A 17,975-nucleotide genomic window follows, 5' to 3' on the forward strand; every position below is an offset into this window, starting at 1 on the left:
ATCCCCCAACAGAATCATTCCAGCATCAGGGTTACGTGTCCGTATGTCGTCTGTGGCAGAGACGAGGTGTTCTAGCAGCAGTTCCTGGTGAGGTGAGGATGGCGGGTTGTAGACGGCACCCACGACAACTTGTGACACCCCTCTGGGCAGACGTCTCGGTCTTACTGACACCCACATACACTCCAGCTCAGGAGGAACAGTAATATCTGGTACCAGTCCAGCAGGTATGGAATTCCTTACGTATACGCCCCCCCCCCCCGCCTCTTCTTGTTGTGCGGCACTTGGAGAAGAGTGTATACCCTTCAATAAAAAGACAGGACTCAGGGGTGGTTGGGGAGAACCATGATTCAGCCACTACACCAATATCCACACGGTGGTCTGACAGGTAGCTTTGGTACTCATCCAGCTTGTTGACGAGCGATCTGGGGTTGCACAGGCAAACAGAGGGAGTTGTTGCTTGTGTGACACAAGTTGCGTCTTTCTTGGGCTATACTTCACAGATAACCCGACTGTGTGTCCTTCGCCATGTGTCATTGTTGTTGTTAAAAACGGGGATAATTCGGTTCGTTACTCGGGTAGTGATCTGACGAGACAAGTTTCTGCCCCCTCGACATCCTCTCGCATGGAAAACTCTTTTGATACCACAATCAATGAGAGACCGCTTTACTGCATGTGTAAGTTTACTGTATGATCGGAGGGCTCGAAGAGTTGTCGACGAGTAGACCAGCTGTTTTAAAGACATCGTGTTAGTTGTGACCTGGAGTAACCCCGCCACGTAGCATACACAAACAGGTAAAAAGTTGCTGTTTTTTTCCGATTTCCCCGATCCAAAAGTGACTTATACGTTAAAACATGTGGAGATTGTTCAAACTTGCCATGATCAGGATGATGTACAGTACTCCTGTATCCAAGGACAACGCTCCTCAGGACGCTGCATAGCAGGGTGGTTGGGGAATTCCTTTGTCTTGTAGTAGCTTCCCTCCCCACGGTCGGCGTCACGCCAGGATCATGTCGAAAATCTCCGTCAATTTAGGCAAAAACGCTTCAAAAGGAGAGTCAGAAGTTGGAAAAGTCATAACTACACGTTTCTCCTTGTAGATTCCCCCTCGATGGTAACTTTCTGCACTGGAAACACACTTTTTTGGGCCTGGAAAGTGCAGGAGCTAAAGTAAGGTGGGGCTGCTGTAAAAGCGCCGCCTATCGATAAATGAAATCGTGAAATCGTAGAATAGAAACACATTTCATTCTCACTGATGCATTTTGTCTACTATGAAGTATACATTGGAGTCAAATCCCCTATTCAATGTTTGTTTTCTATCTCTCTAGGATTTGGGGAGTTCTGGACAATGATCACAATAGTGACGACACAGCTTCAAGTTCAACGGGGCTACTTCTCGTAAAAATCGCTATCACCATGTGTGATTCGATTCCGTCCGTCTGTGCGGTTTCTACCCGTTTGCTCGGGACCAACAAAACCACACCGTCCCCTACCACTACTGGGATAACGTGACCTCCATCGAAAGTGTTCTAAATCGCCAACACCCTCACGATTTTGCCACCGAGTTTGAACTTCTTCGAAAACTTCACAACAATGGTGTCATTGAGCACAAAATTGCTCCTTGTAGATATCATTTGTAGCAATTTCTCCAAATAGTTCTTACGTACTGAAGTTCTGAAGCTAACGTTTGTCGTGTCGTCTTTGACTGTAGCTCATCAATTATGCAAATGAAGTTTGATTGACATTTAAGCTGTCCAAAGAATTGTCACATTTGACCTTTAGTCACATTTGACTTTTACGGTGCCACTAACTTCCCAGTCACTTCCTTCCACTCAACTGACAGAGCCATTAAATGACTACGTCATATTCTGACGGGAAACCACGTCTAAATACTAGTAAGCTCTTTCACAGAGATCAAAACGGTAATAAAGGCCATGAAAAATTAGTCCTTGTCCCTACCATTGTTTCGATTTGCAAATAACAACGTCCAGGCGGGTTTTGTTTTCTTTTTCGAGGCCTTTACCTTTGACATATTACCTAGAATTCCTGTCGCCGCACATGCGTTCCGATGTCTTTGAAAGGGCTTATTCAATTCTCTTCTGTGAAACAGCCATAGTGTGACGTGTGTGTATCCAGTTATGTGAAGTAACAACAATGAATTCAGAAGCAGAAACAACATTATAGGTGGTGGCAAAAATATATATTTTATTTTGAACTAATTTTAATCTGCTGTTCGATATCATCTTCGTATCAGTGTCACTGACGAAAGATAGTGGATGCTATCGTCTGGCCGTTTCCAAAATCATATCCAGTTGCTTGAGAAACTGTCATTTGGCATAGTTTCATACATTTTGACTATGTCCAAATCCATCCATATATCTTAACTATGTCCAAATTCATCCATATGTCTTAACTACGTCCAAGTTCATCTGTATTGGTACAAATCATTATTGGACTAGTTGAACTGTAATACCCAACACAAAAATTGGACTCACCCAAATTTTCGACTGAACAGCACCAGTCTTTGTCAAGGAATGAACAACCCACTGCAGACTCCCTGCAACGACGTATGATCCACTGCTCACTGAGTCACATGTTCTATCTGCATAGCGTGACGTCACGACAGCAGTGGATTGTTCATTCCTTGACAAAGACTGGTGCTGTGCAGTCGAAAATTTGGGTGAGCCCAATATTTGTGTTGGGTATTACAATTAAACTAATCCAATAATAGTTTCATATATCGTCGTAGTGTAAGAGTTGTGTGCATAGGTGTCTTAATCGTGTTTTGCCCATTTTCTTGAGATCATACATCCTAGCCAGGTCCCCTCTCTCAAGTCCGGTGTGCGGATGATACTTGCGATGGGGTTGACTGCCGAGTTCAAAACGAACAGCACGACTAGTCCTCCGGGCCCAGTTACCATCAGACAAGTCTTTAGGTCCAAATGGCACGTTGACACGACTGCAATACGAGGAACGACCACCGCAATGAATGCCACTACAGCGTGTATCATCACCGTCTGTGCTCGGTGCACGTTCTTCTCGTACTCTCTCGCCCACTGCTTTTGCTCATTGCCTCTTCCCTGTCGCTTTCTGATGGCTCTGAACGTGATAATATTTGTGAGGAGGATGATCATAGCTAGGAAGACGTACATGGCCACCAAACCGTAAATGAATGCAATATGGAAAAGACCGAAACAGCTTTCCGTCGGTGTATCCAGACAGTTCAAACCCATACTAGGCAAGGCAAAGAGCAGAGACAGAACGAGCCATGAAGAGACTATAGCCACGCCTGCATAGCTCTGTATGTCACTGGCTTGGGTGTAGAAGAGTATAGGGTACTTTAAGGCAACATAGCTGTTTATTGACATGAGGCATAGACCTGATACCGACATTGCCTGGCTAAACATTAGGAACGTAAGACTGTACATGATCTCATGGCTTGAGCTCTGTTCTACCATGGCTATTGTGTACAGTAGAAGCTCCATGCCTGCTAGAAGATCGGACATAGCCAGATTCGCTGTGAAGAAGTACACAAGTTTGTTGATTGACCGTGTTCTGACGACTGAGCAGAGCACAATGGCGTTGTTGATGAAAGACGCTGCTAGCAAACAGACGATGGCGCTCCCTGTCCCTAACATCACGCTGCCAACATGGGCAGAGCAGCGGGCTTCGGCCTTGTCAAAAGACATGCTCATGATTTGCACGTTCCACAAAACACACTCAAGTAGACCACTGAACGATCTATTAGTAGCTGTAGTGATGGGGTGGTGAGCCGACATTTTTTTTCGTCAGTTGGAACGTCGCTGGTGATCCAAAGAAGCCAAAAGGCAAACTGTAGCTGTCCCTTGTGTGTCTGTGAGTTTGAATAAACAACAACAAAAAACATGACATAGATTTTACAAGAATGAACCTTAAGTTGTTTGTCTCTTTTGACATTTAGAGAAGTATCCACAAACACATCAAATTTACCCAAACATATGTATGATTTCTGATATAACGAATGCAATCTAAATCAACGTACCGAAATTCTTCCTACATGAATTTTTCAGGTGAAGCTGAATATCATTTGGATAATGGAGGAATAGCGGACACGGTCCAGACAAAGTGGATTCTAGACCTCTTTAGCGTCACTGACGAGAGATGGCGGATGTTATCTGAAACGTCTGACCTTTTCCAAAATCATATCCAGTTGCTTGAGAATCAGTTTCTTCTTGGCGTATCTTTTTAGGCTATATGTAGCCTATTTTATGAATGATATCCTCCAGAGATCCTCTGGCAAGCATAAAGTTCTGACTTGATTATGTGGATGACGTGCGCGCGCGGACGTCATCCATATAATCAAGCCAAGAAGGCTGCATTTTGATAAAAAGAAAAGCCTAATTTTTGTATTTTGAAGGTAAAAAAAAGGAATAAAATGGATTATTATTTTGGAATCTGGTCTTCATGTCTAACCTTACCTTGATGTCTAACAGCCGGGGCAAGTCAACGCTTATGACTCTTCTTTCAACCTCAGCTCCAGAAGAAGTACGCTTCGGTTCACTCCAGGTGGTATGTCTGTTCACAGACTGTTCGTAACAACAAAATGGCAGTGCCTATTAAACGACATTATATACACCGAGGAAAAACAGCTTCAGGGTTCTAGCCAGGATTTCATTTTAGCGTAGTGGGAATGGCATGGTAGCGAAGTGACCAATCAGGAGATTGGTGTGGAGGGGGGGGGGGTCTTGGCCCTTCCACGGTGAGATTTTGAAAATGTAATCTATCCACATCACATGTAATTTGAAGCATTTTTGGTCAGTTTCGAGTGGCCTATCATCATTTTTCATTGTTCAGACATTGATGAGACATTGTTGAACAAGCAAATGATAGCAAAGCAAAATTAGCGTAGTGACCCCTCTCGTGCTCCAAGAGCTGTGCGTCGCGGTACCGTATAATAATTAGTGGTACCGGTACCCTTATCGTCCCTCAGATCATGGTTTTATTACCCAATATGAATAATTCACCAGCAATGATTCTTTGCTAGTGCTCCAATATATATAGGGAATTGTGAACTATTTGTAATTTTGAATCAAAGAAGACATATCGCCATTTGTAAAGTAATGCTTTTTTAACCTTGGAATGTTTTTTTACAATAATTGTCAATGAGCAAAGTAAGATTAATACCCCTTTAAACAATATCAATGTTCTAACGATGCATTACGGCACAAAGTATTGATGAGGCTTTGCTATTTTAGAACGAGTGCCGCATCAGATCTCGAGACCAATCATCTATACAGGGTACAAATTTCAAGTAAAAATAAATTACCAGAGCGGCACTTCACAACAATTTCTAAAAAGCCAAAATGTTGGTCTATTCAGATCTTGTTTTGTTTTAACGATATGATAAAAGGTGTTGGAGTGACAATGCAGTAAAATATGCCAATTTCTGTGTTTTTGAGATGCGGAAGTGGGGGAAAATGGCCACAAAACTTAGTTGGCCCGTTACCATGGTAACAAGGAGTTTTGATCTAAAGAAAGCTATTTTGAGGGGTTGTGGACCAAGTACTATCACTGTGCAAAATATGAGTCAAATCAATTTTTTTTTACTTTTGCCACTATTGTTTGATCCTTACAAACATTTGCTTTTAAATATCATATTCATATAACATCTAAGTAGGTTTCGTAAAGCGCACGTAGTGGCTATCATTTAAGCAAAAGTTGAGAACCGTAAAATATGGTTAATTTCGAATGATTACAGTACCTTTAAGCTTTGTAAATTTCCCTTAAATGATGCGATTTGAGTTGTCTTAAACTTTTCTTAAATAGTAATTAATTGCACTTATCTAAGATCCGTAAATCAGTTATAAATATGAATATTCAAGCTTGGTATAAGCTCCCTTATTTTAATGATCTAGTGTACTACGTTCAGTGAATTTATCGTTAATGTAATGTAATGTTATGTAATTCAAGTATTCTTTCATATTTTTGTTCCAATCTTTGTGAATGTGGCAGTGCTGCGCTGTCAAATATGCCAGGTTAGCTCAAGCGTCTATGTCTTGGCGCGATGCATCCACTCCTGGACCAGTAGAATATCTTGGTGTTTTTTTTCATCGTCCACCTCCATCCATCCAAATGTCTCAAGCACTCTGTGACTTATTCACTTAAGTTTACGTTCACAAGAAGCCTTGTGGTGCCATCTTCTCGTACAGAATTTTCCGATTACTAGAAATTAAGCACACCTATCTCATTTGCTGGTTAATGGCAGCCACATTTCCTTTCACAACGTTACAAACGAATCTTCATTAGCCTGTTCCAACGAACCGAGTTTATGATAGTGAAAGTAAGCCATTTACTCCTACTTCTGTAACTTAAAGAAAGAAAACATTTAAATTGGTGCAACTTGCTGGTAGTTAACTTTGCTTTAATAGCTGCTAATTTATCGATTTTTTCTCTGTGAAAGCATAAAAGCAATGCTTAATAGAAGATCAACGCAATGTTACATTTCAACGTTTGATTTCAAACACTTGAGTTGTTTACCAATTTAGCTCTTACCGCGCTCTCTCAGCGTTCTCAACCGCAGTTCTCACCGCACTCTGGCCAAATTTCCATTAAGCCGTCAAGTGGAGGGCACTAGTAAGTGCAAACTGTGCAAACTAAGACATAGGTAGTATATTTAAATTTCATGCAATTGACTAACACATCAACATAATTCATGCATTGTGTTGTTCACCATTGACTAACGTACACATGTCACAATTATAAAATTCCCATTATAAATCATAAAGCGGTTTTGCAATTTTTACATAAATTATGCAAATAAGCTCCTCATTACCCTATTTGGTATCTGCTTATACTCCACCTATCATAATTAACATGTGTTACATTTATTGAAGTCCAGTTATTGAAAACAATGGAAGTATACAATTTCCTCGTGAATTATGCAAATTAAGTCCTCATTTGCATTACATGTATGTCATTATGAACATCTTTGCCTAAGCTACCCGCATGCCTAAAATGATGCCAATCCGCCGTTCCTTTCTACAGTTATCCTCTTGGGAGTGTCTTGACAAAAACGCCCCTGCAGTTCCAAAATTACATGTTAGGAGGCTGAAACTTGCCCCCACTTTGTCATTACGCTAAAAGTTGTCTACCACCCAAATGTCAAGACCATATATTTTCCGGGACAAGAGATACATAGAAAAAACTGCTTTGAAAGAATATTCTCATTAATTATGCAAATGTGCTCCTCTTTTGCATAATTAGTGTATTATCTTGTACAACATTGTCTAAGGTACCTACATACCAAAAATCATGAAAATCCGCTGTTCCCTTCTTGATTTATCCTCTTCAGAAGTTTTTGACAAAAATGCCCCTGCTATCCCAAAACTAGACGCTAGGGGGCCCAAACTTATGTCATTTCTTCCTGAGCACAAGAGCTATCTAACACTTAAATATGGTGACCATGGCATGTTCAAAACACCTAGATAGCAAAACCGGAAGTTGCGCTGCAGTACCAATGGGAGTCGCTAGGGGGCCCAAAATCTAATCATTTCCAGCTTTCATCACACACTACCAACACACCAAGTATGAAACCAATCCATCCAACCGTTCTTGAGTTATTTTGTTTACACACACACACACAGGGTAAAAAATAACCTCCATGACATTTCATGGAGGTAATGAGGAAAATCTATATTTACAGTGCTTTCCATTGTAGGGCTCAAATACAAGTGAAAGATTAGCAGGTACAAATAATGTAACTGCGTCCATAAATGGCATACATGCAAAAGTGCCATAATTCTTCTAAGTAGTAAATGATTGGATTGTCAACATTATGACCTCATTTAAGTATACATAACCAAGCGTAAATTATGAAGATGTGAGGGTAATTTGCATATCCAAATTTTTCTATCAGGAGTTTTACAGAATGTTTCTGGCTTGTTTTCCGGTGCACCTGTATATTAAAGGTTTACAAAAAATACCAGAAGGATCTTACAACATAAAAGGAGCTTGCTCTATTTACGTCACCATATCAAATTAAGTCACCAAACGTTGGCTCTGAGCACGAGAGGAAATAACGTTGGAACCCCTCAGGGAAATGTCAGCACTTCAAAAGATGGCGTGTGGTTTCCCCTGATGACTGTGAATCTAATGAAGTAGTGCAGCATCAAACGTAGTTAAGGCATACTAGTATATAGAGGGACGATTCGCACTGAAATGTACAAAGTTGATTTGATGTTGGAAATTAATAGTACCATGCTGCGATCTCCAAATTGTCAACGGGAATTCTTACAACAAGGAATTATTTTTTAATCTTCTTAATTGAAGAAATTAATCCTCACTTTCACTCCAAAGAAGAACTCTATCTTGTATTCCTGGGGTTCGAACTCACCTCTTCTTAAGCTTGGTCCAGAGGCAGAGCCGCCAACCACAAAACCCGCATAATGCAACAGGGTTTCTTGTAAACAAACACTGGAATACCAAAAGTCGTAGTGATTTGTGAAGCTTTGTTTCTTATGAACATAACAGTTTTGTAAAGGCAAATGTTTCGCAAAGGCCGTATATATTTTGGTTTATTTCTGATGTAGGACTGGTAGGTCAGGAAATACCAGTTTTGCATCGTCACCACCCCTAATGTCCACTTAATTGTGCATTATAGAATATAGCCATAGGTTCGCTTAGAACTGTTGAAAATTAGACTCCAATTTCTTATATGGCAGACGTATATGTGTTGTCAAAGGACAAACGAAGCAATTGAATAAAGAAGCTCATGTAGCTACAGGGCATCAGCCACAGTGTATCAAATTCTGTCTTTATAACAGGCCCCAGGTTCTTATCTCCTGTGCTGTAAAATTCCTCCTGAGACCCCGAGTTTTAAGGCCCCCTCTCACTTGACGTGCGGCACGCTTGCGGCATTGCTGCGTTCGTTCACTGCGGCACTGTTGTGTTAATTTCACCGATTTTGTCTTGCACTCACACTGACGTGCGGCACTGTTGCGTTTCTAGACTAAATGAACATGTTATTGACAATTGCAGCGTTGTCAATTTATTAAAAATCACTGTAAAATGATGAGAATGCCCCCAAATGAGATTTATAATGAAAAAGATTCCCCTTATGATAATGAATTATATGATACATATGCTATAAATAACCTTGAAAGACTTTTACTGTAAAGGAAATGACCCAAATGAACGGACACGAACCATATACCAGATTTGAATCGATGTGTACGTTTTGCACCATGTAACGTTATGTGTAATTATGTATGTTAATATGTTTATTCACCAATTTTGCAAATTTTTAAAATGAAAATGCTTGATATTTCATACTTATTTTGTATGACGCGGAGTATTTTCATTGTCGGCGGATGGCTTGCCAGCCTATTGATGTCTAAGTCTATCATATTTGTACAAAGTGAGAAAAAAATGGCCCATCGGTTTGAATGACTGCAATTTTGTATTTTATCGGCGGCAGGCTACCAGCAATGATTAGCTTGTAACGTTATAACGCAAACGCAAACTCGTTATCATCCAACATAAATAAATTATTTTTGAACGTTGTACGATAATCTTTTTCTCTACATCCGTAGGTTAATCGATAAACCAGTTACTTATTTTTTGTTTTCAAGTATAAAATACTGACCTACTTCCAATTAAATAAATGAAAAGATGTATTTTTAAGTTAACTCTGAATACGGATACAAGGTAAGTTTTGTGGGATTCGCAGTGTTTTTACTGGATCGAAAACCACTGTAAAATTATTAGAAATGCATCTAAAATAGTTTTTCGGTGATAAAAGGATGTTTACTTTTGATTATTGGTGTAAAATAGGCAAAATATATCCTTGATACTGTTTGGGGCATGGTGGCGGCACTGTTGCGGCACCGTTGCGGCACTGTTGCGGCACTGTTGCGGCACTGTTGCGGCATTTTGCCACTTGCGTTATTTTTAAACTTTTTAAAAAACGTCGCGCTTGCTTGCGGCACTTCTAGGTTTGCTTGCGGCACCTCTAGGTTTGCTTGCGGCACCTCTAGGTTCCGTGGCGGTACATCTGCGTTTTCGAACGCAGCAATGCCGCAAGCGTGCCGCACGTCAAGTGAGAGGGGGCCTTTAGTCAGGACCACTATGTCTCTGTAATGGACCCTGCCGGTCCCATTCTGGTTAGAGTTGGTATACGATAACGTTTGAAGGAGGTCTAGATGTAATACCTTTTTCAACGCCTGTGTAATTTGAAGATTTTTGTCCTCCTTGTCTTTAAGTTGTGAGTCAGTAATTATGAAACATGGTATCGTGTGGCGCAGTCGGTGACATTTTGCCCAGAACTCAGAGGTCCTGGATTCAACACTGCTGATATGCCCGGACGCTGTGCCCGTGGAAAGGGGACTTTTTACGACTTTCCTCACTTCACCCAGGTGAAAATGAGTATCTATCTTCAGTTACGGGCCTACCACGGATAGGACATTAAGTGGTTGTCCGTGTTTGGGGAGAGTTACACCTCGAGCTTGTTCCCGGTGTGAGTGGTTCATATACTTATAGTCCAATGATTGCAATATTCTCGTATCGATGCCCTAACAGACCTTTCTAGCAATTCATCCCACTAAATACATTGTAACAATAACAAAGTCAACAATAACCTGCCTTTCAATTGGTCATATTTTTGTCAGTATATGTAGGTTTCCATGCATGTTAGACACAATTTCCCTTATAAGCTGCTCTAGACCCCTTAACAATAGAATTGCAAATACATCTTTCTCGTGAATTTGAGAAAAAAAATTCAACATCAAGAGAGCACAGAGGGCGTAAAAGAATCACATTTCATCGTGACTGACACCCAACTGTCGGTCTTCTCTCCGCAAATGCTAATTTATACCCCGCTTGTCGTTAGAAAAACGGTACAGGCTTCCATTCTAACCGAAGATTCAACAGTTAGCTTCGTTTTTCTGTAGAAAGAATTGCATCTCGGCAGCGGAAATGCTTGGACAGGAATGCTAAGTCTTTTATGTACATGTACGCGCTAGCTATGTCAAAAAAAGTGTTTTTATCATTTGAAATAAGAATCTGTGTATTTCTTTTCATTTCTATGCATTTCGCGTAAGGGCAACGTGTTTGGCTCAGACCCTAAGAGGTCCAGATTTGAATCCTGTCATGATACATACCCTTGGGACTTTCGTCGCTTTGCAGGTGAGAATGATACTTACCTAGCTCCGGCTCAGATAGAACGTTCAATGGAGGTCCCGTGTTTGAGGACAGACACGTCCACATAAAAGAACGCGCCACACTTATCGAAAGTATGGATCGTTGCCAGGGTGAGTGGACAGAAAAAACACCCCGGCCTAAGTGGGAACTAGGATATCCCGAGCATGCCTTTATAATTGTAACCCCTGCCCATTGAGTCATTTAGTCGGGCTTGCCTAAAGGTGGACTCTCGCTGCACTTGGGGCACCGGTGCGGCACTGCGGGGTTCGTAGATGACTCAACGAATTTCAGAGATAAAGGACGAATTTTCATTCCGTCTTGTGTATTTTGTTGTCTTCTAAGTTCTAAGTCATACTTTTACGTATTACGTAGCATCTAGATTATTAAAAAACCGCGAAAAGAACACAACAGCAGTGCCGCACCGGTGCCCTTAGTGCAGTGAGAGTCCATCTTGATGTGTCTGACACAGAGGAGAAGAGATGCTCCTACAAATGAGCGTTAGTTCAGTACCCAGGAGAGGCCCATGCGGCCTTGCGCTCAGCAAACTTGTTGGAAAAAATAAAGATAAATGAAGACAACAATTAGTACATAGTTTACAATTACACCGAGTCGGTGTCTTTACAACCATGATTCTATTAACATTATAGATTCATATCGGGGTGAGCTACGCACAGTAAAGCATCATGAAGAACACCACTGTCGCAATGATCACCGCGGTCGCTGCAGTGACCCGCATCATGGAGAACACATCAGAAAATCCAGGCGTCTGCGGCTTCGACACGAGAAACATCACGTCAGGAAATGTGGTAACGTCCGTGACCAGCTATGACCCGGCACCCTGTGGCTTGTACGGCAACTACCCGGCTCTACAACCCCTGCTCATCTTCATCCTTGTCGTCATGACGGCTTGGTCCTTGTTCGGCAATGGCTGCTTACTGTACCTCGTCTTTACTGAGAAAAACATGCGGGTAAGATTTTTGACAACATATCTTGTGATAACGAACGACTTCCACAAGCTTCATTGATCTTGAACGATTTCTAAAGTAGATAATGCCCGTGGCCAGATTCACTAACAAAGTTTAACGTTACCGTTTGAGTAAGGCAGTCGTATCACTTTTATGAGCCACATGTAAGACAACAAATTTGTGAAGTTTTTACAGTCTTTCTTACCTTCTGTAGGAACAAGAAATGATTATTTGTTATCATGTGTAGCCAACATTGATAGACAAATTGTTTTCAATACTTATCCCATTATTCGATGCTTTCTGCGTCATTTCCTTTACCCGGTATAAGATTTCAAACAAAACTGTCGAGTTTCTATGTGTTCCGTCTTACACCTCTTATACTTAAACGATGCAGCCAAAATTGTAAATCATTTCGACAAGTAAAGCGAATATTTATTATGTAAAACACCTTACCTTACCGGTAATGTTTATTACGTCTGCCTATGATACATAACAAATGAAACATTGTTCCAAAGCAATAATGAGATAATCTATTTTTCAAACCTGGATCGAATAAGAGAAATAGTCTATTTCCATTGCCTTCTGCGATTGTTTGTTTCCAAAAATATATTTTTGAAAATTCAAGGTGGTGGTGGATGTAATATGGCAGAACACAACTGATATCTTAGATGTGCATGACGTCATTTTGACGTTATTGACGTTGCTATCGGCAGCACAAGTTGTAACAAACATCATTATTATGTAATCTGCACTTGCTGTTACATTTTTGTAGCATACTAATTTTTTGGGAGTACCCATTTTTCATGGGTGCAGCCAATACAATCAAAATGATTACATCATAATTACATCATATTACGTCATAATATCGTCTAATTCCTAAATATCATGTCTACACCATTCCTAAAAAATGAGTGGTCATATGATAAGTAATTAAAGAGTTACATGACTTAGAAGAGGAGGGCCTTAAAAGACCCCCCCCCCGTGATGATATCAGATGTGGACAAAAACGGGGGAAATGTCACGGAGAATGACAGATTTCAGGGTTACTTCTTCGTTTAACACTTGTAAGTCAGAAGGTATTTTGTACACATTCAATACCCGTGTTTATCCATTATTGTGTCAGAGTACAGAATTTAAAAAATCTTTAAGTAAAAACGATTTCAACTAATTTAAATGAAGCTGAATGGACAACGTGGATGCACGTTAAGATTGATTATGACAGTGTCTGGTTTATAAACATACGCTGTAACATACTTTCACATATAACACCATAGCCATGCTTGTTGTACATGTGGCTATTTTATTTGTTTCTGATTAACACATAGCATGCTATAGATGTACATGCATTAAAGTAGTTTCAATAATACATTGGGTCCTTCTACAGGGCTTTGTATGGACCTGTTCTCATGGATTTCCACTGAACTTGGCTTCAAGTACGAGTACTACGAAGTCGAAGACGGCCATTTCGGTATCTATGACTCGAAGACAGGGAAATGGAACGGGATGATTGCTGATGTGTTGTATGGGGTAAGACTATTATTATCATTAATGACCATCAAAGCAAACTCATGAACAAGCATCGTCATATCTATGTGTTATATATATATTTTTTTTATTTACTTAAAGTTCACCGCAAAACAAGGCTGTTGGAGCCACTTAGACGTTTTGGGTTACAATACTGTATAGTGAAGAAAGATACGTGTTAACCCTTGACTTAAACAGTTGTAGATTGTATCTCATGAGAAAGCAGGTCCGTGGAAGTTCATTCCATAGCGAAGTTGTTCTTGGAAAAAAGCTCTGAGCGTGGAACTTCCTCCTAGAAGGAGGATTGTGGAGGAAAAAAATGATGATTTGCTTCCGTGGAAGTGGCTAAACGGGTTCTTGCAGTGAAGGTTCGTATTGGAGGCACAGATGAGTGAAGTTCTGCCGAGCATTTACCATGGAAGTAGCGATAGAATAGTGCTAGGCTAGCTACATCACGCCTTTGAGACAATGGTTGTAGAGTGGCGAACAAGTCGCTGCCAACAATGTTCTTTAACCGTTTTTGTACCCTGTTGAGGCAGGTCAGGGAGCTCTGGGAAGCTCCAGCCCAAATGTGACAGCAGTATTCCATTTTTGGGCCTTATCTGACTCTTGTAAAGATAAAGAATGGCGGAGGGGGTCAGATATTTCCTGGAACGGTACAAGGAGCCCACCATTTTCGCAGCTTCCTTGGCAACGGATTGAATGTAACAATAATTATTCGACTTAACCCTTTTCAGACGGGGGGGGGGGGCTTTTGAGGCCTGCGCCAACTTCGATGTCCTATAACGCCAGAACGCCTTCTGCTAAAGCCACCAAATTTAGTGATTTTTTGAAAATATTGTTGGCAACAATTTTACGAAGTTTGACGAATTTCCATTTTTTGTGTTGCCATAGCAACCGTTTGCTGACAGGCAGTTTTGCCAAAAATCACTATTTTTGGTTCTAACAATGTATTTTACACATTTATTTGCTATATTACTGCTATTTTGTTACATTAATAAAATCTTATATTATTAAGCATATCTTTCATAATTATATATGCCTAAATTATGCTAATTTGATGACGTCATCAGCCCATAAACCAAGATGGCGGACCGTATGGCAAGATCAAGAATAACAAGCTAATCATCCCTTAAAATTTGTAACTACCTGGTATTTTTCATCAAAAACCTTATAAATGAATAAATGAATGAATTTAGTCTATTTCAATTGCCCTTTGTGATTATTTGTTGCCAAAAAAGTACTTTTAAAAATTCAAGGTGGTGGATATAATATGGCGTAGCCTAACTCGTATCTTAGATGTGCATGACGTCATTTTATGACGTCATTATGACATAATCGATGTTGCTATTGGCAATACAAGTCGTAATAAACATTATTGTTCTATTATCTGCAATTGTTGTGACATTTTTGTAGTATAACTTGAAGTTTTCTGAGAATACCTATTTTTCATGGGTCTGGCCAATATAATCAAATTAATGACGTCATAATTACGTCATCTTACGTCAACGTAACGTCAAACGTCAAATACTCGTCAGATATTATGTCGATATCATGTCCTGATAATTTGGTGGCCTTACGGCACGTCGTTCAAGAATTAGAGGACTTAGAATTGAAGGGCCTCAAAAGCCCCCCCCCCCCGGTCCAGGGACGACCAAAAAAGCCCGGTATGAATAGGGTTAAGATCAGGTGTAAATTTTAGGCCCAAGAGTCGCTCAAAGCAAGGGGCTTCTTTAAGTAAAGTCCAACTCATTTGGACCGGTGGAAGGTTCAGGTCAGATCTCTTATGATGAAACGAAAGAAGGTTTGTTTTTGAAGGGTTGAAGGTCACAAGCCACTTTTTACCCCATAGAACCGTATGATCAAGGTCAGCAGAGAGATTAGCTGCAAGGGAGTGGTCATTACATCTCCTGGATGTGTGGCCATATACTGAGGTGTTATCAGCATAAATGTCGACAAATGATCTGAGTATATGATCAGGCAGATCGTTTATGTAGATTAAAAATAGTGTTGGACCGAGGATTGATCCTTGCGGTACTCCAGCATTGATGCTATGACATTCTGACGCTTGGCCGTTTATAACGACCTTCAGAGATCTGCAGGACAAGAAAGATTTTATTGTTGCTAGAACCTTGCCGCAGATACCATAGCTGGCAAGTTTATGCAGCAAACCTCTATGCCATACCTTGTCAAAGGCTTTTGATATATCTAAAGCAACTGCTCTGATATATGGGGTAAGACTATTATTATCATTAATGACCATCAAAGCAAACTCATGAACAAGCATCGTCATATCTATGAATATGCATAGATGGGAGTGATCATCGCAACATGAAAACGGCGAGAACCTTTCATGGAGTGACATTATATCATTTTTGTAGGGTCGGTATATTCTGCACATTGTAATGTGCTCGGCTTGATTCTCCACAGAAAACAGACGTGGCTCTGGCCTCCTTTTTCATCACATCTGCAAGACAAGCAGTTGGGGATTTCACTCTTCCATACTACGACAGCGGAATGATGTTTGCTATGAAGAAAACAGCATCAAGGTGTGCTATGTTCAGAACATTCTAAATGCCTGTTTATGGTTAATCTTGATGGGCATACGCATTAAATTGATATATGAAATCTGCACTCAAGTGGAGATATTTTCGACTGACAATGATACTACCAAATCATATTTCATAACTTATAGGACTTCAAATACCTGGGGCTTCATCGGCCCATTTCAGATGGAATTGTGGGCCACCATCTTGTTAACGGCCTTGGCGGTGGGATTCTTTCAAGGTGTTGCCAATTTAGCAACAAAGGACTTATTATCTGACAGAGACAATGAGAGTGATGCACCTGAGGACAAAGAAGAAGACAAAGAGACTGGTTTCTGGGAGGCTGTGTGGCAGTCATTTCTGGCTCTGGTTCAGCTGGGTCCGGAGTTCCTGCCGAGGTCATTCTCAGGTATCGCATTCATAGATTATAGATGAGTTCTGTTTCAGATCAAGACGCTATAAACTCGAACTTGTACGAAACTATCAGATTTTGTGATATTATGTTAATTCGTCGTCTATTTAACCTTACTTTCTCTTAGGTCGTGTTTCTGCCTTCTTCTGGGGAATCGGCATCCTTGTGGCCATCTCTACTTACACCGCCAACCTGGCTGCTTTCCTGACCGTCAGGAACGTGGGCAAGTCCATCACTTCTGCTAAGGAGCTCCTTGGTCAGGTACGACAGAACACCATTAGCTGCCTAGGAATGATAAAGGTTCATTGTAAAATTAATAAAAAAAGACGTTAATAAGATGTCATATTTTGGTGTATATTGCCGGCCAGTTACGGTCCCAAATCATGCATGGCAATCCTTCTTGAACCTTTTTTTTTCCTGTTTAGATGGAAATCTCGTATGGTACAATAAGAAACTATGCTTCATGGGAGTCATTCAAGACAACAACAATTGAACCGTACAAATCACTGGGAGTCTTCATGCAGGCCAATGAAGAGTCGGTCATTGTGGATACCTTCAGGAAGGTCTAAACAAGATGCGTCAGGAGAAATATGCGCTGTTCACGGACAGCACTGAACTGGACTACCACGTGAGACACTTTTCAGATGCGTTTAAAAAAAGGCCCAATGATTTTATTATTATTCTAAGTAAATGGTCCTTTATATCACCCATTCGTCAGTGTTCTTGACATAAACTTTATAAAGAAATATTATAGATGTTGTTAAGAGAATGTAAACTGCACTTAAGAGGTCCGATTTTCTCCTATTCTGAAGGCTAGCCGCAAACCCTGTGATATACAGACCATCGGACGGCCGCTTTGGCAAACTGGAACCGGGATGTTTCTGCCTAAGTACTCTAAATACACCGTGGAGTTCAACGGGGCCATTGTGACTGCAAAAGAACGGGGTGTTGTCGACGAGTTAGTTGCCAAATGGTGAGTACTTTCAATACAGATAGTATAAAATAACAAATATCTGTCTCCAAGAGAAGATAGCTTGCCTCAATAAAACTACTGATGCAATGGGCGTTACAGACTTACGTTCTTTACCATTTAGGATCATAAGCAAGGAATGTTCCGGCACAGACCAGACTGTGTTGGAATCCTCTGTGATCGGACTACAGGACATGTTGGGTGTGTTCGTGCTGGTATATGGGGGCATGGCGTTGGCTCTCGTCGTGCTGATTGCTGAATTCATCCACTCCTGTAACCAAGATGTGAAGAAGTCGGATGCTCACGTAAGATGATAACATAATGTTCCACTTTTAGGTCGAACTCAGAGATACGATTGTGACATGTAGTCGAATTCTTGTTCAAT

At 40.7% G+C, this 17,975-nt stretch overlaps 1 protein-coding gene across 1 annotated transcript in view; it reads left to right on the forward strand.

Annotated features, from left to right (window-relative positions):
* LOC118422145 (glutamate receptor ionotropic, kainate 2-like) overlaps positions 1–75 on the forward strand; it is a 4,246-nt gene extending 4,171 nt beyond the window's left edge. The window contains exon 6 of the mRNA XM_035829661.1: positions 13–75. Within this exon, the coding sequence (XP_035685554.1) occupies positions 13–75 (63 nt within the window). The remainder of the gene's footprint in view (positions 1–12) is intronic.
* The last annotated feature ends 17,900 nt before the right edge of the window (positions 76–17,975 follow it).

Source organism: Branchiostoma floridae, chromosome 9, assembly GCF_000003815.2.
Source record: "Branchiostoma floridae strain S238N-H82 chromosome 9, Bfl_VNyyK, whole genome shotgun sequence".
Classification (NCBI taxonomy): Eukaryota; Metazoa; Chordata; class Leptocardii; order Amphioxiformes; family Branchiostomatidae; genus Branchiostoma; species Branchiostoma floridae.